The sequence below is a fragment of the Cupressus sempervirens genome, chromosome 8 (assembly GCF_028749045.1).
Source record: "Cupressus sempervirens isolate cs-2001-9-10 chromosome 8, ASM2874904v1, whole genome shotgun sequence".
Taxonomy (NCBI): domain Eukaryota; kingdom Viridiplantae; phylum Streptophyta; class Pinopsida; order Cupressales; family Cupressaceae; genus Cupressus; species Cupressus sempervirens.
In genome coordinates this window covers 850039444-850063612 of record NC_143125.1, presented here as the reverse complement: position 1 = coordinate 850063612, position 24169 = coordinate 850039444, and the positions used below count along the sequence as shown (strand labels likewise).

The following is a 24169-nucleotide window of genomic DNA, read 5'->3' as shown; positions in this document are numbered from 1 at the left end:
CGGCCACAATTATTCTATCTGCTACAAACTATTTACTGACGATGTCAGCTACAACATACAAAAACACCGCCGGACTGTCAGCTACAGAAACACCGCCGGACCATCGGCTACAGAAACATCGCCAAACCGTCGGCTACAGAATACAAAATACCGTCGAAACCATCCAGTCGGCTAACACCATCCCCCCCAAAAAGAAAAGTCGTCTCCTGACGACTGACAATATCTGAGACAAATTAGCAAAAAATACATTTACAGAGTGACTACAATAAGAGAAATCTGCTTCCGACACATCACTGTCACCTTCGTCCCGTGCCTATAGCCTCTGCTAACACAACACTGTCTCCTCAAGCTGACCTTGATAGCCACCAGTGCTGCTTTCTCTGTTTTCAATTCCTCGGTACCCTGAGCCAAGTGTCGCTGCACTACGTCCAACTGGATGATTAGCTCCTCCCGAGCTCTCTATGCATCCACCAAGACAGCCTCATAGCCAACACCTGCTCCCACTGCCTCTAGTACACAGAAAGTCCATGCCTGCAGCAACTTCAACTCTTCTCAACTGATCAGACTCCCACGACTGATATCCTTCACGACTAGGGGTCTAGGGGGCAACGCCCCCGACGGGGTCGAGTGGCAGCGCCCCGGGTGTGCTCCCTGTCGCAGTACAGGGCGGGGTCGAGAGGCAGTGCCCCTCGCCGCCAAGACCAAATTAACACTTCGCAACCCACACAGAAATGCACGGATCACACCATTTCTGTTATTATCTGCCGATTCTGCACTCTTTCTGGCAACCACGGATGCGTCCCCTTCCCTTTGGCATCATCTGTCACTCATTCTGAACAACTTGATTCTGTCGACGATTTTTTTTTTTTTTTTTATAGTACTGAACCTCTAACTGGCACCCGCGTCCTACTCCATGGCCTTTCTGTCCTCACCCGCGGCCTTCCTGTTCTCCCTGCGGATTCTTGCGTCACCCGCGGCCTTCCTGTTCTCCCTGCGGCCTTTCTGTTCTCTTCGCGGCCTTTCTTTTCTCCCCGCGGCCTTTCTTTTTCTACCTGCGGCCCATTCTTTCACCGGCGGCTAACTAGGCGAGGATTCTATAAAATATTACGCCCGCGAGAGCTTTTTTTCTTTCTCCGTCGAAGCAATATTATCCCCGCGGGGGCTCTTACTTTTCTTGTCGGAACCTTCGTTCTCTGTCAAAGCAATCATTATGCCCTGAGGCTTCACACTCCGCGGGGGTCTCTTGCCCGCAGACCCACGGAACTTTCAACTTCACTGGCCGCGAATAGCTGTTGCCCGCGGGGCCTCCAACTTCGACGCCCACGGGTATGCTTGCCTGCGGGGCCTTTCTTTCGTCGGCCACGGGGTCCTCCAACAGCTGTTGCCCGCGGGTAGACTTGCCCGCGGGGCCTATCTGTTCGCGGCTTCTTTTCTTTCTTTTTTTTTTTTTTTTTTTTTTTATCAAAAGAAAAATACAAAGCACCTCAAATTTACCTCGGACCGTCGCCATTCGGCAACGACCAGGGAGTCTCCTTCTACGACAATGACAAAGTCTTCCTGGCACCATATATTTTGAATTTGGATCCGTTGACTGCCGGAGGTATCTTCTGCCCGTCCAAAGTTGATAATCTGACCGCTCCATTGTCGCTGACCTTCCACTTTCATTTCATTCTTACCGTCGTACACCTTACGTTTGTTCTGTGCCACCCCCGTCGCCCACTGTGCCTGCGGTCATCACGCAACTGGATTATTTCCTTGCTGTTGGTGCCCTTCCATTAATTTTATGTTGCGGTGTAACCTTTGCTTTCCACGCCTTCCATTCACCATGTACCGGACAGTGGGATTTTTTGTTTTTCTGTGTTCAGACTGTATGTTCTTCTCCTCAGCTTCAGCCATGGCAAATTTTCCTTCTTCCACTTCCCTGCATTCCTCCGGACATTTATTTTCCTCCTTTTTCTCATCTTCGTCGACCCTTAGCATATTGCAACTCGGAAAGAGTTCGTAGTCTTCTATCTGCCAGTGGTAAAGGTCATTCACCGAGTCCAAGTTGTCGTCATTCGATCCTCCGTCAAGTCTCAATACTCCTTCATCCGGTTCCATTCTCCTCTTTCCTTCGTCATCACTCTCGCCTTCACTGTCAGAATCTGACAATGCTGCCTCCTCACCAACCATTTGCATGTGCAGGTCAAATATGAATCTTTTGCCTCCGCGCTCCATTGATAGGGTATTGCGTTTCCAATCATGTTTTACTTTTGCTTGCACCAACCAATCCCGTCCCAGAATAGCATCATAGCCTTTTCTTTTTAATGGAATGACCACAAAATCCAATAAAAATTGTTGCGTACCAATTGTTACCGGTTGCGCTTTTAGAATTCCCAATGGTTTGATTCCATGTTGGTCTGTTGTGAGCAACTGAAATGCAGGTGGCCACAGCATCAGTTTTCCCAACTTCTTCCAAGTATCCTCCGGCAACACATTCATGCCGGACCCTCCGTCAACAATTGTCTCTATCAAAACATTTTCCAAAATCCCCATCTCGACAACCGTCGGATGCCGTCCGGATGTGAGTGCCAACAGCATTGGGTCGATTGTCATCACTTCCCTACTATCCATTCCTGTGTCCTCCGGTGCTTTTGAAAACGATGTATGATTCAGAATGACCGTCCGTAACTGGGGCATTGTGAGAAGGAGGTCACTTATCTTGACCGGTATCTCCGTTTGTAAGATCTGTCGTACAATGTTTTGTTCTACAAAGTTCTTTGCCAAGGTGTCGGTGATATCCTTCAACTGAAATGTCCCTACCGATGATGCCTTTGTAATTGCCGCCTGCGCTTCCCCCACTTTTCTCTTTTCCTCCGCTTGCCTTCGTGTAATTGCCAGAACCTCCTCTACATCCGTGCCAATAGTGATCAAGTTTACTCTAGCCTTTGGACACTTGGAATCTTTGTGATCGCTGGGTCCACACCATCTGCATAATAATTTTGGTGTGTTTGCCACTGTACAATCTCGCGCAAAATGACCCCACAAATTACATGCTCGACATTGAACGATCGACCGTCCATTTGCATCATACTGAGTTCGACTTCAGCTCCCATTATTATTATTATTGTTTGTAATGTTATTTTGCCCTCTGCTATTATTCCTGTATCCTCCAGATGTAGCACCGGCGGTATTCGTGTTTCCGTTACTACCCGACGGGAAAGCCTCCTGTGTGAGAAACACCTGCGGAGATCCTCTTGTCTTCATGTTAAAGGGGCAGTCTTTTGTTGAATGGCCCATGATTTGACAAATGTCACAAAATTGGTTTTTTGGACACGATCCTTTAGTATGGCCGTCGGTCATACATTCTGTGCACCACAGTTCACTTCCTTTTGGTTCCTTCTGCATATTTTTAAACTCCATCATGCGAATCATATCCTTTTGTAGGGCCCGAACTTTCTTGCTGCTGCCTTCGTCGTCGTTGCTATCATCTCTGGCAGGCTCGTCGTCATCAAAATCAGATGAGCTAGTTTTCTTCTTCTTTGTCTTCTGTTCACTTTCAAGATCCAATGCTCTGTTATACGAGTCCACATATGATGACGGTGGCACAATTTTCATTTTCCTCCGCAACTGCGAGCGTAGGCCGTCCACAAACCACCTTTTCTGCAATCCATCCGCTGGCTTGCTTTCCATTTTGTTTATTAAGTCTTTCAATGGGTAAAAGAATAGATTTGTGTCACCGTTTGTGATACAATAACCTGTTTTGGTCAAATCTCATTTCTCTATCAAAACTCAATTTTTAAAAAAATTAAAAATACCCTTTTATAGATTTCAAATTCAATATCATCATTATATAAATTTTTGAGTGTTTTGACTAGTTATAATATATTATAATCTCAAAATATTATAAGTCGATATTTCAACATTTTAGAAGATGCTCTCTCAAAAAATGATAAAAAATAGTAAATCATATCAAAAAAATAAAAAATATATATTTATCACTAGAGGAGAGAATCCTCTTCACGAATATGTAATTTATTTTCAAGAAGGTATAGATTTGATAGGGAAGTTTTGACGGGAGGAAAAAACTGTTGGATTCTGACAAGGTTGAACTTGAGTACTTATAACAAAGAAAATATACATCAAAAATAATTATTTTTTTTTTTGTGCACTAGCTATACATGTCATCTATAAAATATTTTCAAATTAGAACAAAAAAATGTGATTTGCACATACTTGTTTGACGGGAACTACATCCTATATTTTTTACAGTTAAAAAAGGGACTTCAAAATAAAATAAAATGAATAAATTCTTAGTCAAAAAAATTATAAAAATTATAGGCATAAAATTCATACAATTCTACACATTTCGTTAGTTTACATCATCTTCATATTTTAAACACAAATACCATTTTTTTTGTCATTAATGTTGAATTGTCACATTCTGATATCACATTTCTTTATAAAAGGTGACACAGGTTTGTGCTTTTACCCCAATCTCCTGGCGTAGACACGGACAGTTTCGTGCTTCCCTTGCTTGGTATTGAAAATTTTTACTACAATTTCATTATCATCCCGCAAGAGTTTAAATTCTGCCAAGAACTCCTTTTTAATGTTATCCCATGTATCCAGCTTCTGCGGATTCATATCCAAAAACCAATCAACCGCGACACCCCGTAGGGTTGCTGAAAATTGCCTGGCCCATTTGTCGACATCAGTAATTCCATTTGCCCGCCAGATTGTCTCACATGTCTTACAATGTCGGAGGGGGTCGACTGTACCATCGCCTTCAAATTTCGATAATTTTTCTTTGGGTCCTGCCATAACTCTGGAGGTCTGCACTCCTACAGTGGTCGGCACTCCCACACCGGCAGTCTGGACTCCCACACCGGCGGTCTGCACTCCCACACCAACAGTCTGAACTCCCACACCGACAGTCTGCACTCCCACACCGGCGGTCTGCACTCCCACACCGACAGTCTGAACTCCCACACCGACGGTCTGCACTCCCACACTGGAGGTGTCGACAGCTGCAACCCTTGGTGAAGACGGAGGATGCTCCGAAATTGTTTCCCGCGGAAGTCTATCCTGGACGAAGAGGTCACTCCACGCTTATGCTCCGTTGACACTGCGAGCCGTGCGAGTTGATGCTCTCCCGTCTGAATTTTCTTCCCTCGGCGAACACAAATTCAAGAACTCCTCCCGTGCTTCTTCCACCAATTCCACCCGTTGTCGAGTCTCCTTCAACAATTCCTCCGCACTTCGGTTTCCGTCGGTAATCTTCTGGAATCTCCGTCGGCGTTCGGCTTGTTGTGCCAGAATTAAATTTTCTTGCGCAATACGGATTCCATCTTTTTGCCTTTGCCTTATTCCGATCCTTGTTAAGCTAATTTGGCATTAATCTTCATTCCTCCCACCTTCCAGATTCATAAGGCAACGGCGCCAAATGTTTACCGTACAGGTAAAGTAAATGAACGCATACAGACAATGAACACGAACAACAGAACTTATATTATTATTCGCAATAGTAGATGGATGATGCTTTACAATGATCCCAAACGGGATATAAATACTACCGTCGAACCTTCCCGAAGGAGTCCGTCGGCCACAATTATTCTATCTGCTACAAACTATTTACCGACGATGTCAGCTACAACATACAAAAACACCGCCGGACCGTCGGCTAAACACCGCCGGACTGTCAGCTATAGAAACACCGTCGGCTACAGAAACACTGCCGGACCATCGGCTACAGAATACAAAATACCGCCGGAACCATCCAGTCGGCTAACAGTAGTGTTGTCATTAGCTAATACAATGACATAACAGAGTAGCATCAATCTAAAGTTTATTCTAGTAGAAAACCTAAGCAGTTAACAGCAGTTAATATCCAACCAACAGCATGTTAACATCAATTAAAATCTAATATCCAACCAGCATGTTAACAACAGTTATATCCAACCAGCATGTCAACAGCAGCTCTCCAATCAGCACATCTCAAACAATAACTAAATAGATCTTGAATAAAAGATCTCCAACAATAAGACTTTCAAAAGCAGATAAAAATGACTATAATGATCGCCAACAATAGATGGATATATAAAACCATACGATCATATTCAGATCATCAAAACATAATTAACAATGTCAACATAAATATATATTCTATAAAAAATAAAACCATATGATTATATTCAAATCATCAAAACTTAATTAGCAATGTCAACAAAAATATATGTTCTATATGAAAATCGAAAGGTCCTAATAAACTTTTGCCAAAAATCTGTAAATCCTTGGTCACATCCATCGAATGGGATGTGAACCACCAAAATTAAGCAACACCCAACTGTTATAAAACGATTGTCATAACTATGTCCAACATAGTAGCTAAAGCCCTAAAAACTTCGTTCGAACATATTTTGCTCTCTCATCATCATTCATAATCAAGAACCCTTTGGCTCTATCAGAATCAACCACAAATGTGTCAAACGCCGTAATCAAAGTACCCATACTAAGTTCACCAGTCGCTTTTAGTGCAACATAGACCTTTTCCAAATCTTTTGTCTTACGCTCTTCACTCAATTCAATAACTTGGGACTTAAGGAGAGTCTCATTTAGCTTATCGATGGAATGAGACATCCCATCTATAAAATTAGCCATACTAGCCTTCATCCTCTTTGGCCTCCTTAAGGATGATGCTGAACGACTATGTTTCCCAGTTGCTGCACTAAATTGATTGGACACTGGAATACTTGTTTCTTCCGCATCCAGATCAGCAGCAGCCCCAATAGGTGTATGAATTTTATCATAATCATCATTAAGATCTTCTGTCTCATCCATATTGTGTTCTTCTGCTTCTTGTGCAGTGCCGACAATGGCACCCTCAACGATATCATTGCCCACAATCAAGGCAAGGTCATTATAGTATTGGAAAGACTGCCTTTTAAACAGTTTCACACTTTTAAATTCCTTCCTCTGCATGTTGTCAAAGATATTGAATTATTCATTTGATTATCAATAATAACTTAATCACTCATTAAATAACATTAAAATATTCAAATGGACATGTTAACTTAAGCAACTCATCCCAAACAATTTCATCAGCATCCATAAATTGCGTAGACTCATTCCATGCAAAACCACTAGTATTTTTCAGCTCCTTCATTACTTTGTAACCTTGTTTCCAAATTTTTAGTTTATTTTTGAAATTGTCCTTAGACAAGCTCGTGTTCATATCTGCATTAAACTTTCTTTCAATAGCTATCCAAGCTTCTTTTTTGAAGCCTCCCTCTCCTTTCCTTTCAAGTGTGACTTGTTCATGTAGCAAGTCCAAAAGCTTACGTTCCATACACAATTTTCAAAATACCTTTTTTGTCGAAGGTGGTGTTTCAACAACTTGAACGTCATCATTATCCATGCTCATCAGAAGCATTGTATATGACATCAACTATTGTGTAATGCATACAAAGTAGATTTGCAGAGGGTAAGTTAAAAACATGTGTATTATAGTCTCTTGAAAGTCATTACACCTGAAACACAATATTTTAAAACTCATTTGAAGTCAGAAAACATAATTGTGCATAGACAACTCGAAAGGAGGCAACATCTAAAGTTAGATCAGAAAATAGTTAGCCTATGGTGGATGGAACAAAAAAAAACTCAATGGGGAAATATGCTTGAGTAGCAGCTCACCAAAATTCTATATCCCGTATCAAACATGAATGAAAATGGCAACCATAAATGTGAATGAAAATATGTCTGTAGACAGCAGCAAACCAAGCAGGGGCTGATAGCAAGGTGAAACAATATAGAGTGCTTACATAGAATAGGATCACCATCTACTAAATGTATCAGCCATATTTGCATTAAAATTTTAAACAAAACATAATAAGTTCAAAAGCATAAAAATGCATATTAATGAACCAAACAAGTTAAGAACAAGATGAGATATAATTTTTTCAAATACCTATGCTGAAGTATATTGTCAATAACGCATAGTTTTGGGACTAAGCCTGAGATTGATTTAGTGTCAGCAAAGTTCTACCAAAAACAAACAAATCCAAAAGATACTGTAATTTTTTGTCAAAATTTGTGAGTTGGCTGAGCCAAGACAAAAATGTTTACTGCTGTTAATTCAGCTCAAGACTTTGCAAGCCCACCACAGATGCTTGGAGATGCAAACTGACAGCCTACGAATCAAAAGTCACAATCACATGGATTCCTCAGATTCAGGTGACAAGTCTTGCAAATAATGGCTTAATTTGGTTGGAAGCAATTGTTACATGATTACTAAAAATGGAAAGTTAGTGGTCTGTTGTGAGGTAGTGGTTTGGTCAGAAAAGGAAGGATACGTTTAAGTTTGAAGTTTGTAAATATTTTACTATGTTAATAGAAACATATCTTCTGCATTCCCCTCACGGTTCCTAATAGCTGTATCTCTCTGCTACTATACAGTGGATGCTCTTCAATTTCTCTTTGCATGTATTTTAAAAGGTTTGTAAAAGTTTCAAGTGTTGCATCAGTTTAGTATCAGAGCAAAAAGAAGAGTTAATGAGAGAAGTCCATTGAGTTCTATTCACAGTCATTCTTTGGCAGCGAAGTTGTTGTCAATACCATATGAGGCTTAGGTAAAGAAGACATTGCCACTATCATTGAATCATATGGAGTTTAAGCCTTAAGAAGCAGCTGTTATGGGAAGAGGAGAATAGTAGGAGCCAAAGATAGAAGTCAATGTTCCCCACTGAATGAGAGAAAATCAAGGCCAATTGGCATGAAGATTTACAGAAAAGGAGGATAGCGACAAAGAAGACAGTAAATGATTTGAGGCTACATAGAAGCAAGACCAAGAGCAATACAATTCTGCATCTGACTAGGTATTTCTGGCAGTGTGAGTGATTGTCAGTAGCACTGCATTGAGGATCTTGTACTTGCTATAAGCAACATCCAAATTTTCTAGAGTCGAATGCAAAAACTATAATATATTGGTGTGGGATTTTCTATTAAAGCTTTTCCATATTGTAAGAAGGCTACTGAGTCAAGACTCAAAAGATTCCAAAAATATATTTATATATTAGAATTTTGTTAGTTCTGAGCTAAATAACATCCTTCATGCAAACTTTGAGCACACAATGTGCTCAAGACTCAAGAGTGATGCCTTGAATTATTTAACAATGCCAAGAAAATTCATCTTCAGTAAGCATACTAGTAATGTTTTTAATAAAAACAAAATATAAGAGGTTAAAAAACCAAAAACACATTGAAAAACACAAACAAGAAAAAGCATGATGACTATTTTTTTCAACAAAATGCTGAAGCATATGTCAATAATAACATCATTAATTAAAAATGTGAATAGTCGATATAATGACTAGTACTGATTTTAAAATATTAACTCAGCAAGCTTGTGAACAAGCTGATATGCAGAATCAAGATTTTAAGTCCTAAAGTCTGTAAACCTGAGCAACTAAGCAATGGGAAAACTGTGTATTTGAAATCATCCTATTTACTGACTGTTCCAATTGACGTGAAGGGCAGCTGAGAGAATGTAGGCCAAATTGGAAAACTCTCCAGAAATACAATGCTTCATTACTGCTAGCTACTACGAACTTTCTAGAAGGAAGCTTTAACTAGCGTCTGTGCATTCATTGGGAAAGCTAATAAAGTTCAAGAATAGAGGTGCAGGGATTGGGTGGTTGTTGGCTGATAATGAAGGAAAGCACAAGGACACCATTTTTAATTTGAGGAGCAGGGTCTTTCAATTTGCTGATTACTAGCACATGTAATTTGTGAAAAGAAAAGGAATGATTCAAAATATGATTCAAAATGATTTTTCAAATTTAGAGCTACAATAAGATTGTCTTGATTGTTGTAACAAGATGCACAAATAGAAAATGGAGTTTACAACTAGTACTAAATACTACGCTTTCACATCTAAGATGGAGCTCTTAATCATCCCACATCCTTTGTGCTATTTCATCTCGAAACCTACCCAATCATCTCTATCACATTGAGTCATCCCATATGTCTCAAGTATTGGTACATCTATCCCCTCACGATCATTTTCCTCTTCAATGTCAACTTCAAAATTAATGTCATCTTCTATGGTGATGAAGTTGTGCAGTATGCAACACGCCAAAACAATCTTTGTTTGGGTTCTGATTTGATATGACGTCGCATGTCTTAGGATAGGAAAGTGTTGCTTCAAAATGCCAAATGTGCGCTCTACTGCATTCCTAAGCAATGAGTGCTGATGGTTAAACAACTCTTGTGGAGTGTTTATTGGATTTGCCCTTGAGAACTCTTTTAGGTGGTAACGTGTGCAACAATAAGGTGCCAGAAATCCAGGTACATTGGGATATCCAACATCCACTAAATAATATTTTCCTACATAAAATAAGGTATATTAATATATTTTATTAAAAAATGTCATATGCATCAATATATAAATATATTTGACATACCAAGGGGGACTACCAATGGATCGGATCTTGACAAGGCCAAAGCTAGAACACGACTATCTACAGCTGACCATTCCCATCCAGCAAGGACGTACTGAAACTTATAATCGAATGAAGACACACCCATAACATTTTGTGACAAGTTTCCTTTTCTGTCATGATATGGAGCTTGCATGTCGACATCAATAGTGACTGGAATATGAGTTCCATCGATTGCTCCCACACAATCCTACATTAGGAAAATTTATAATCAAAAGGCATGCAATAATAGAATTTAGAGTCGAGGAAACAAAAATGTACCAATAGGGTATGTACCTTGAAGTACGGATCAAAATGGTCTTTCCCGCTAATTTCTAAAGGAGTGTATGGACCAGGTGGCAAAAGATAATTCTCATGGAGTGCCAACACTACCATCAAAACCTTGTGAAAATATCGACTGATTGTCTCTCCTGAGTGACCAAAGTTGTGAGCAATCTTACGATTCCTCAAATTATGGCCAAGAGTATGGAGAAACATCATCAATTGTTCTTCTAGAGTTAAGTGCATGGTATTTGTGATGCTTCCTTTTTGCCTAAGAATATCTGCTAGACGAAAGAAGGCTCGTCTACTCATTGGAATTTGATCATGACAATCAGTTTCATTTGAATAGACAATATGTTTATAAAAGGGAATCTCGCCTCTCTTGCACTTGCATATTGATCTTCTACCTTCTTGTGCAACTGCTGCTATTGATGCGGCAAAAGCTGCAAGACTAACTACAAGAGCACAAATGACTCATCTCTTCCTAGCAACGTGCCCTAGAATACATTTGTCTTTGACTACATCCATCAACACCCTAAAACCAATGTAGAGAAACTTTTTATTAGACTAGTGTTGTCATGAGTAAGGACTAACTATTCATATTTATAGGATAGTGGAGTCTTATATTTATGATATTTCTACAGCAAAAAGAGACCATCTTTTAACATATGCCATGATCACATGAAAAATGTATTCCTATAAGCCAAATATTAGTTGCACATTTTAATAGAACTGGGATTAAAATATACTGCACCTAATAACTTTTCAAGAAATAAATCTACTATTCTTCCAGCATATAAAATATATTGCAGCAAACAATGACTATAAATGAGAAAAATTAATATCTAAATCTGTTTGTATTAAAAATTTCACTACCTTCAGCTTGAATATATAGTCGTGCTTCTTTTCTAACTAGTGTTGAAGGAATGAAGGAATGCTGGAAGATATAACAAAGGAAGCGTACAATCTATTCTCTTCACTACCTACAGCTTGAATATATAGTCTTGCTTCTTTTCTAACTACTGCTGAAGAATTCTCAATGAAAGGAAGTAGCTACTACTGTAGGCTACAGTGAATTGTGTGGAAGTATCTGCCCATGAACTAGTAGATAGACAAAGTTCTAAACTCTTCTACACTATGACACATAAACCCACTTGCAAAAGATCCTTCTGACCACCTTAACACAAACAAGAGAGCATAACCACAATCTCCAAAGCAACTAATAATGGGTTTCCTTTCCTCCCATAGGGGAACAGAGAAGACAGTACTCAAAATTTAGCTGCAACAACTTTTTAGTAAATTTGCCTCTAAATGTCCACATTCACCATCCCAATACAAGGCGGATGACAAAATGAATAGAAGTACAACACCACCACAATGCTTTTTGCTTAAGCCTCAACTCTCACTTCACTAACCACGCATAATTGCTGCTATTTAAGCAAATTTCTCTCTCCATTGAGTTGAAGCACCTTCGACGGTCAACTCTTCCTATGGTTATGATACTCAACAACTATGACTAGCAAAGAACCTTAGATTATTGAGCAATTTCTCAGAGAATTTTAAAAGAAAGATGTTGTCTGTCTTATTTTCTGTTATAACCTACCATTGTACAAATCAGTAAATTCAATTTATTTTTCTTTTTCAGTTTTATTCCAGTTGTGCCTTTTGGCTAATTGGATTTAGGTACAGCATACAATTGCCTCTATATAGGTCGTGAATTTTGAGTCTTAGGTACAACATCCAAATGCCTCTAGTGTTGTGTCTCTTTCTTTACAATATTTATGAGATAATTTCTCAAGAGTTCTAAGTTTTAGAAGAGAATATTATGGAGCTCAAGCTAACCCTGGTGGTCACTTTCTTTAGCTCCGCTTTGATCTGAATGATTCAAGGCATGGTGAAGAACAAAACATCGGCTGCATATAATTCTCTTCTAGGGACATAAATTATATATTAACATGACTACATTTAAGATTATATTTTCTCCCTTGTACACCATAACAGTGAGGTATGGCAGTTAGAAACAGTTGGATTATCTTTTTTGTAGGCCACTGTACTTTATGTTATTAAAAACTCAAAGTTTAGAGTGTATTTAGATTTAGTATTATTAGCTTCTAATATGTTTCACCTCCCTCATAGAATGATGATGAAAAATATGGGTATTACATGTTCAATCTTGCAAATCGTATGATCCTCGTTGTAATTAATACTTTTTCTCCTAAGTTTCATTAGTTGTTTTCTCAATTTTACTAAGTTTATATTCTATATACTTTTCTATTGTAAGTTATGAGAGAGAACCTCATCTTGTCTATTCTAAGAACTATAGTCCCATTACCCTAGTATACTTTCCTTGATATTTCTTTTTTTTGAGTCCAAAATCAAATTTATATATTAGCATTTACTAAATTGTAAGCTTGTATGTATCACCACCATTTTTAGAATCAATCTGAGATATTGTCATGCTCCTTTCAATGTTTTTTTGTATAAATCACATTTGTGGACTGTCCATTAAGCTTCCTACTAGCTCTCACCTCCTTTGCTATGATAAAGTAACTCTGTCACAACTTTATGATTGTTATACTTAACATTTTCTTATTGTGAAGGCTATACGGATTCCCAGTTGATGCCTAACACTTATCTTAATTCACGTTGAGAATATCTTACATGTATTCTTCCAATATTCATTCCTCCTTTTCATTTCTCATGGCTTTTATTTTCTCCATTTTCATTTCTCGTGTCTTAGTGAAATAGGCTCTGTAACTTGTAATATCACTTGTGAAATTTTATGTGTTTTCCAAGTTACTATATGAATGAATATATATGTAAAATAAAGAGGCATGTCTCTTGAAGAGACATGTCTCTTTAACATATTAACTTACATTAGTAATAGTTATAACACAAGTAATATACCATCAATATATATATATATATATATCACTCTATATATAAGTTAATTATTCCATATATAATATATGTCATATATTATATTTCTCATATATATAATATAATTTATCCGACAATTATAACATTAACACTCCCTCTTAATGAAGAAGGATAAAACACATAGATATTACAACATAGGTAATATTTCAAAAATAATACATATAGGAAATCTTTGATCAAAAGGTTTCTAGAATATGATATCATGTAAGTATTGGCCTATCAGATTATCAACATATGATATCCACCAACTACTATTAGATATCATATTTGGTAACATGAGCATTGGCCTATCAGAATATCAATCAAATGATATTCACCAAATACTCTGAGTAATGGCCTATCAGAATATCAATTAAATGATATCCACCAAGTACTCAATGTGGTAATGGCCTATCAGAGTATCAAGGCAAGATATACACCAATTACTGAAATATATCTATACAAGCAACTTGTAGATAATCAAATTAATGATATCAACCGCCTAGTTGTTGATTTATAAGATAAAGCCTTTACATGAAACAATTTCGCAAAAAATGAATCATGCTACAAGTTATTGTAAGGACGTCACTTGACAAGAACTTCTCCTAATACAAGTGATAATCATTTAGAAGTCGTCACTTCCTAATGATGTACACAGGGGACAGGCTCATACATGTATGACATCAAAAGTTCGCATGAAGTCTCCATGAATACTATCATGTGGTGTTGTCACAACATTCACCATAAAACATATTAGAGAGTAAAGTTTCTCCCTCTTAGTTTGATATCAACTTTTCTTAACTCTTAGCACAAGGTTCTCTCCGATGAAGTGTTGGACTTCCTCTGAATCTATTATTATGCTTCTAACCTCTTGGAAGCAAGTCATATCATGCTTCCCTAGTTCAATGGGTATCCTAATAGCATAATGCCTTCCAGCCTACATACATGAGACTTTATCCCATGAATCATAATCCTTTAGCTATTATAGTTTCTAACTATTGTTGAATCCATCAACAAGGTCTACTCCTTCTGAACTAGTATCATCAAAAGTTTGATTTTTGCATTTTTATTTTCTGCTCCCTCTCTTTCTCTAAGGCTGCTTCTAATGAACTGTCAAACTCCCTCTTATAATTTCAATCATCAAGGATATTTGCTTCAAAAAAATCACATTATCCAACCTAATCATCAAATGATTCATGAATCCTAAATCACAGCTTCTTTGGAGCTACAATCATGAGATTGAGTCTACACAATATTTGGTAGCATGCCTAATGTACCAATCATCTTTTCCTGAACATCCTCAAATACAAAGGAAAAGGTCAAGGCAAATAGCTCTTTATAGTAATTATAGAAATACAAAATAAGAGAGAGACTACAATGAGTAGATGAGTGTAATACTAAAGGATAATAAATACATATCTATGCATTCTTGATACGAGTTTGCTTAAAATGAAGGTCCATATCTAAAAATATCTTCTTAGATTGTTTGAGAGACGTTTTCTCTTTTGAATTAGCTCCTCACTAAGAATGGTTCAAGTGGGAATGAAATATTGTTTATTATTTCTCCCCCACAATGTAAAATTCCCACTTTTATATCATCAAACAATTTTGTATCACATTCACACTTAAGCTGCTCCAATGAAGGTCCAACACACCGTATAGGAGATAAGGTCAAGCTTACTCCACCCATTGGGTTTCTTTGTAGATTGTTCGCCAATAACAAACATAGACTAATTTAACAAGAATGAGAGTTGTGTCCCTTGTCATGTACATTACCACTGAGATGAAAGTTATGTTACCACTGGATGCATTTAAATCCTATGCAGTCTCTATCAATCTGTTTGAATAAATTCCAATCTCTAGAAATGAATTGTCTAACTAAATATATGGAATGTTGTAACCAATTACTGTAAGTGTTTTAACATAGATTTTGGAGTCCCATCGGATAAGCCTTTGTCCTTGCTGACACTGTCTTTATTTGCACTTGAATCGTGTAGGATTTGAGTTTAATCCCTATCAGCAATAACGTGCTCTTCTTTCTATGAATCAGATCCACTTTACTTTTGTTGTACCTATGGAAGTCTTTCCTTTATTTCTAACTCACATTTCTTCACTGTGATGCTTTCAAATCCACGTGGGATGGTGGTGGTTACAAGCAATTTGATACATTCCAATCCACATGCCGGCCAACTCCGAATCACTATAGAAATAGCTTTGCAATGCCACATTTGACCTAAAATTACCATGGCTTTTTCCTTGTCGATTCCCTAGATTTCAAATGTCACAAATCAGAACCTAGACTAATTCATAGATGATTCAATCTGAATCCACATCTGGGTCCCCTTCTACTAATTTGTCACCTTCTATGTAAAGTTGCATCGATTAAAATAACCAAAGTGTATCCTTAAAATGTTTCTGGTGCTGAATCTGTAGCATGCATTAGCGGCATGCTTTAGGGATTGGAAAATTTTAGTTTTAATCCAGTACTTCAAATCTGCTTTATTACAGATACAATACAAAATAGTGGTCTTGTATTCAGTAAGCTTGATGTGTATGGGTAAATGTATTCTTCATGTGAGGCATTAGCAAATAGAAGGTCAGCTTCCTGGCTAGTGGGATGAAGGACCTAAGAGTAGATTTGAATTTCTGGTACCTTTTGAGATTCCTCTTTCTGTTGGAAATATTAGTTCTACAGGATTGAAGCTACCTCTGTTATCTCTAGGAACTGAACTACATTTCTTGTAAATATAGCAGTCTATCATCATAAACCCTTCTGTCATTTAGGCTTCAGCCTCTACTTAAAATCAGGTCCAAATGAATTGAACTGCAATTATTAACTTATGATCGAGCTCATCAATGGCTGCTTTGAGACTAAAAAATAATTCTTGCTACAGAATATATGGAGAATGAAACAAATGGTACTCCTTTTTAATGTCCACAATGCATGGTGCCTTGCTTATAGAGTGGGGTACCAATCAATTATCACTACCCGTTTCAGTTGCCCGACTTGGACACTTCATTCCCTAAATTTTTCCATTCAATCTGCACATTACTCATTTCATCTTTGGTTTACCTACTTGGACACCTCCTTTATAATATGTATAGCCAGAGAATAAGCTACTATATGAGCACGATACATGTTGCGATAAATGAGGAAAATATATGCCACAACCTCTGATGAATGTACATGATAATTTTCCCATGAGCTCTGATATATATACCTAACATTCTCAATCTCTATCACAACCTCTAATGATGTTATAACCAGATGACAGAATTTTTCTTACTTGCCTAATAGAAGTCCATACTTCTTACGCCACAATAGAGCTTAGATTTCACATTGACCATTCGCAGTTGTCAAACACCAATAACAGTCCACCCAAAATCAGATAAGTATTTAACTACAAGTTTTAAGCTCTATCGATCAACCATGGGGGAGAAAATTATTTCTGTTATTTGTAAACCTCATAGGTTAGGAAAGAATCTGCTCTGATACCATGTTAGTGAAATAGGATCTGTAACTTGTAATAGCACTTGTGAAATTTTATGTGTTTTCCAAGTTACTATATGAATGAATATATATGTAAAATAAAGAGGCATGTCTCTTGAAGAGACATGTCTCTTTAACATATTGACTTACATTAGTAATAGTTATAACACAAGTAATATACCATCAATATATTATAATTGTTATATAACTATATATATATCACTCTTAATATAAGTTAATTATTCCATATATAATATATGTCATATATTATATTTCTCATATATATAATATAATTTATCCGACAGAATTATAACATTAACATCGTGGTTTTGTCTTAACAAAAATGCCTCATGCATGGTGTCAATGTTGGCCCATTTGGGGATGTTCTTGGCCTTTTCTCCATATGCTGCCCCTCTTTTAGGGATGTTCACTGCCTTTTCTCCATGCTCCTTGACTTTCCTTAATAGCTGGCTATAAATGTATTCCTTTTTCTTTTTCCCCTGCAAAAGCTTATTTTACCTTCCTTGGGACGGCCATTTGTGCATGTCAACACGCTGTCATATTCTTGCTCTTTTGTTGTCCTTCTACTATCCTATACTTCTCAATTTGATATCCTTTGGTACTTCTCCATGCAATGGACTATCCTTTTGCCCTCCCATATTCTTAATATGTTAAGAGATGAATTGGGTGCATGAGCTGCCTGCAATAGTAATTTCTTTTCTACTTCTTTGTCCTTGAGAGCTCTAACCACCTTCGTTAGCACCTTCAAAATTATAAAATGTAGAATAGTAATTTAGACCAAAGAGCTCAGAGATTATAAATAGAAAGTAGGATAGGTCATTGGGCTCCAAAAGAGAAACCCCATAGGTATAGATGCTACATATAGAGAACCTGGCAGAGAAAAAGCTATATAAATATGCCCATCACAGCCTAGAGTAGTGCAATTGTGAGCATATGAAGCCTACGAAACTTATATTTCAGGAAGAAGAATTCTAACAAGAATCTAGAAGCCACCAAACTAAGATAATTCTAGACGCTGATGAGTAAACCAAATGTGTTGATGTTGACAGTGGTGTGTCCTAATGACCTTCCAATTTGACCCATATTTTCAATTACTGTTAGTGTTTCTCAAATTCTAAAATTTTCTGCTAAGAATAGTATTATCATATCCATGCTTGCAAATGCCCGTAGGATGGTGAAGTCTTTTCTGGCCTCCCTTGAATGTTTTGGCAAGGTGGGATTTTCGACATTTGGATTTTTCATAGTTTTCTTGGTTTCTTTTCTACTGCTCACCATGTCTGCAAGCTCAGCTTGTTGTTCACTCATATTCATATGATTTGGAGCAAGGAACTTGAGTCTCCATTAGAAAAGATTTATGGTTTCGTACTATCAATCTCTGTCTTAAAAACAACTACATGATTTGACAACAGAAATAGCATGATTAGAACATAAACAACTTGGTATCCTAACTAAGAAACTCTCACCTTGTTCTACAACATAATCATAAGCATAAAAAACCTTGCCAGGGAAAGAGCAACATACAGAAATTAGTAAAATCCTTGACTTCATTCTCCTTTATAATATCTTTGGTGGGTTAGACTTTTAACATTACAAGCAGTAATACAGCAGAAGGTAGGACACCTAGAAGAAATATTAGGCCTCTTTCATCATGACCATTCATGGTTTTGAACATTTGGGTGAAGATGGCTCCACTTAACCCTAAGAAGCCCTTAGGAATTTCAAGCACACTTCCTCTTCCATATGAAATACATGTCTTTTGTATGTAGCATGTCTTGGTCTGAAATTGTCATATGCATTCTTTTAGATAAGCATAAAGGGAAATTATGTTCTCTGTCACTATCTTTTGCTTCACATTTTGACTTTATTCATTTGTAACCATGTTTGTGATCTTCTTTTATCTTTTTTGAAAATCCTCAACACTATTTGATAAATTTCTTCTTGCTCTGCACCTTTACCTATCTATCAACCTTGCCATTACAATCTTATTAGGAATTATGAGTGTCCATTCAATCTTCTTCCTCTCTTCTCCTAATCAGCAAATTCAATTGGCTGACCAATTTTAAGTCTTGCATTATCTTTTCATCTTTTAAGTTTTTCCATAATTCATATATCCTGTAGTCTCCCATGTCTTCTCATTCATCTTCTTCCAAGAGACACCACAAACTCTCTAGTATTGCCATGGAGCATACATGTCAATGGTATGTAAAACCCCCATCACAAAAACAATAAAAAGCAAGGCAAGGTGTTAAATTCATATTTATGGATATTGATGGTGTTATATTTTTTACAGTGAATAATACAATATTTTTATATTAGATTGTGCAGAGATTTTCATATCAATGGTTTTACAGTCTATTCTGATCAAAGGATGTGATTTGAAAAATAAAAAAGAAGTGCATTGCTATTTAAAGTTTGTCCATTTTTAATGATCTAAACTTGGATGTATCTTTCTAATAGGATTTTTTCTCAAGAGATTCCTCCTGATGTCACCATTGTCATAGGAGACATATTTTTCCCTACACAAGGTATAAACCTTTCCTGTCAGGGTGAGGTTTTAAGCTAATTTATAGAGAATTCGATGTGAGGAGAACATAGAAGCTCAGAGCTTGTACTGATGGAGTTTTAACAGATCGACTGTTTGTCTTGAATTAATGGAATTGATTTGCCTCTAATACATCAACTGAATATTTTGTGCACGGATCCAAAGCATGTATCTGTAAACCAAGTATAAATTTACACAAAATAATCCAATTGATTTGATTGTTGAAAGACACTTAATAAGAGATGAAGGATCTTGAGCAATTTATCCGAGAAGAGAAAAGTGAAAATTGGTTTAGTCTAAATATATAGCAATGGTTCAGGTAATAGCATCAAAAAAAGAAATGAAAAGAATCAACATCTCAAGCACAAAATCATGCCATTTAGGTATGATACCTTGTTTGTTTATAAGCTAAACATCTCTCCTGAAGGGATGACCTTCACAACTTAGATGCCATGGCTGAATGGTAAATCTTCAATCAAATTCTCCCAAGCCTTGCGCACCTAGCCTCATTTATTGCAGTGCACTACACCCAAATCCTAAATACAAATCGATTGCCAAGTTTATCTAATATATTCTAGGTTTTTTTTTAGTAACATTTATTACAAGCGATGAACTACTACAACTTGAACTCATTTCTAAAAGTGAGAAAGCTCAAACTTGTGAATCCACTAGAGAGAACTTTGTCATCTTAATTGGTATTCTTTATTAATATTCTTACTAAGAACATAGGACTACATAGCATAATGCAGCCTAAAGCCTAAATCTAGAGCCAAACTGCAAGACACAAACCCAATCCAAAACACGTGGATGTCCCAAAAGCCCAGAAACATCCCCCAACGAGAAGTGGTGAGGCAAAATGGTAGATTCATCTATCAGACAACACAGGTTCAAAGATCAGAAACTAAAGTGTTTTATAACAGTAAAAAATTGTTCGTTAGAGAAATATCTTTGAAGATTTGAAAACCTATCCAAACACAACTTTCTTAAAAACTATTAACCATAAAGTTAGAAGATGCTCTAAAGATCCTAAAAACCAGTTTAGAGGCAGTCAGTTGTTCTCAAGATTTTAAAACTGCTGGCAAATGCAAGGATGCCCAATGTAATAGGCGAAGTATTTACATAACATTGAAAAATATTACAGTGGGACCATAACCATATGCATTTCTATCGCCAAAAAACATAACAAAGACCATGACTATAAATTTCTCTCACAAAATAATTAACAAACATCATGACTTCACAAAATAATTAACAGACATCGTGACTGTCAATTTCTCTCACAAAAAAATAACATACCTTTTCAAACTCATTCAAAAGCGTTTTTGAAAGCAAATCTAGGGAAACATTGACCAAAAAACTAGATTGAAAAGAAAATTTTGTCTAGGCATTGTGGTTTTTCCACCAAACAAAACGACATGGATGGTACAGTAAAAAAACGACAAAACCCTAATAAATAGTAAGAAACAAAGCCAGTAGTAAGAAAAGAGTTTTATGCAACAACATTTACCTAGCCGTAGCGTGAGCAGTGTCGAATCCACCTGCATATAAATCAACCACCATTATTACTACCATCCAAACAACTGCATATAAAGGTACTCGATTTGCAATGTTGGCCCACGTGAGTGCAGAATAAATGGGGGCATCCAGAGTAGGGTTTGCCATACAACCCAAAAAATGACGCATACAAACAAACGATTTTGAAAAGTCCATACCTACAGCGAACGAGCAGAGGCCAGAACGAGCAAGGAAGGAACGAGCAAGGTGTGAACCAACAGAGGAGATGTGCGAGATGTGCATAGGCGGTAACAAGCAAGGCCAAAAATGTGGTGTTGCAAAACGAGCACCAAATATTAGTCAATCGGGCGGACACGACAAAACATTGTTTTTGCAATAATTTGTAATGCTCAATTTTATAAAAATGGAATTAAAATGGGAATTTGAACAATTCCACCTATTTTGGTGGAAGACCGAATCCTTGTTATGGGGGTCAAATAAGGATCTCGGATCCCACTTTTTTCTAATTCCCATTCCCATTCGGCAGACCCAAACAGTGGATATGAGAATCTTGAAAATTTCGTATTCTAATTCCAGTGCTAATCCACGAGCCAAACGGGCCCTAAAGGATGTAGGTGTGTAATCATGTCAAAATGACTTCTATGTCATTTAGGCTACTTTGTGTTTGAATTCTTAATAAGAATTTTATAGAGTAGCTATTTAAGCTTACTCATTAGGAAACAATTTTCACAGCAAGTCAATTTGTGGTGGTGCAATCAGGATTTAACTGTGCAATTTTTGAGTCAAACTCTTTGACCCTCATTTAATGAGTAGTGAATCAACACGAATCCATCTCTCATGAGAATAAATAGAATACTTAGTACTCAATGGATCTAGGTGATACTCACATAAGTGAAGCATCAGAACTCATTAGTCAAAAGTTCTCTTGTACTTCTTGTGGTTTCAAGATTCGAGATCTGGTTGAAGACAAGGATTTCAGCCCGCACAAATTCAAGTGGGCTTCTCATTGTTCCATTCCAGTGCAAGTGTGACGAGCTATTTTGAGATTAATTCAGATAAATGTAAAATTAACGGATTTTATTAAGAATAAAGAGCTATAAAATGTGGGGACAAGACCTGAAGGATTTTTTTGGTCGAAGAACTATAGAAGATAGTAGAAGTGCTCCGCAGATGAAGGCAACCATCTATCTTAAGTAGAAGACAAATAGCTCATCTCTATCTCTTAACTTAGTGACGTAATATAGTTTATCAAAAGAAATGACAGAAAAAGCCAGAAAAACTTCATCAAAACTGAATAACTTTCAAAATTTTCCATAGTACAATCTTAGGGTTACAGTTCTAGCATCTGTTATCCGTTTATTGAGTATGAGCCAAATTAGATAAAGCTGACGGTGGGCGAAATAAAGCCCCAGATATTTCAACCCTTCGAGTATCTCTAAGATCGACACTATTCAGGAAACAAGATTTCAAAACGGTTGCAATAAATTATCAACAAAAGGATAAATCGTTGCCTTACTAAGAAGAATATGCAGAAACCTTGCATTTCCCGCAGTTCAATACTCTAATTCCACCAAGCAGTCCTTATCAACAACAATAAGTGAAAAAGGCCATTACCTTATGCCGTCACAACATAAAGTGATAAATGATATATATTCAGCCTGCTCCTACATCCACCTCTTATTTTCCTTTCGTTCTCCGTTTCTTTCTGCGCCTGCCTCTTCCTCTTCCATTGCACCTCCGTATCTTTCTCCCTCTTACGACAACTCTCAAGCCCATCTGATTTTTTTTCTGTTTCTGACCAAAATCCACACTCCAAATTTACGAACTTGACCTAGGATTTTCCTAAGGATAAATTGAAATAAAGAAGGCAAATTGGAGCGATTTTCGAAACATCAATGTCTCCATCTGGAGGTACTTAACTCGTAGTCATGGCGGCAATTATAATATGGTTTTCATATTTGAAATGAACTACCTAGGTTGAGCAATGGACGATTGCTACTAGGATCTAAGACGACTGAGAACATCTGAGCCGTTCATTTCAAGCCTGAAAAATTAGCCTTCTCCTTTTAGCCTTTCCAGCAGTCCCATCGTAAAAAACAGTGAGCAGTCCAACATTTCCTGGTGGACGGCAAGCACGGATTGCGGAGTATTTATAAGATATATTTTGAGACGTGTGTCGCCTCAAAGACCATCTTCTCATTAATTCGGTATGCATCTCGGAAGTTCAACGGCTCGCTGCCCGAGCTTTGCAGTGGATACGAGGGATATGGTCTGCAGCTAATAATGGAGGTTGCTTGAGTTTCAAATTTTTTAAAATTTATTTATAGGCATGGGAGATCATTTAAACAAGAGTCCCTGCTTTCTGCTCTGAAAATTTACCGAGCAAATGAGACATTGTAACTATTAGCATAAATTTGACTTAATCTTGAAAGTCAGTCAATTATTTTGAAAATAAGAAGCACCTTCCAAAAAAAAATTTACATATCAACAAAGGTAAAGAAAATGAGAATGAAAAATCTCAAATAAATCTTCAACATAAAATCACTGTGACAACAACTTAACTAGCATATTTAAAAATTTAATTCAATTTTTTTAAAAATAAGTCGAGAGGTATCTAATTTCAAAAAAATAATATAAATTTAATAAATATTGTATTCAAATAAACACAAAAATTCCATGAATAAACTATTGCATTTGTTTTTATATATACTATGCCCTGAAATTAATACATAGAAGTTTTATGACACAAAAAAATTCATTAAATCAAATTTAAACAATGATTTATTTCACCGTGTACAAATTTTTAAAAAATCATATTCCATAAAAATCATAGCAATAAAAAAAAGTATATTCTATTGAAAAAATTAAATTAAAAAAATCATAGCAATAGAATAAATAATGTAATATTTTAATTATATTTAGTCTATTTCTATTTTGTTTTCCTGA

The 24169-nt window shown here is 36.9% G+C and overlaps 1 protein-coding gene across 2 annotated transcripts in view; it reads right to left on the bottom strand.

Annotated features, from left to right (window-relative positions):
- Nucleotides 1-23489, bottom strand: part of LOC149545085 (uncharacterized) — a 28678-nt gene extending 5189 nt beyond the window's left edge. The window contains exons 1-2 of one of the 2 annotated variants that reach the window (XM_089795585.1): nucleotides 22838-23481; nucleotides 6143-6954 (exon numbers count right to left, since the gene is read on the bottom strand). In XM_089795585.1, the coding sequence (XP_089651711.1) occupies nucleotides 6367-6819 (453 nt within the window). In that variant the 5' untranslated portion in view covers nucleotides 6820-6954; nucleotides 22838-23481 and the 3' untranslated portion in view covers nucleotides 6143-6366. Of the gene's footprint in view, nucleotides 1-6142; nucleotides 6955-22837 lie in introns of those variants that run through there. The other variant, XR_016355096.1, reaches the window with a different exon arrangement.
- Nucleotides 23490-24169: the final 680 nt, after the last annotated feature.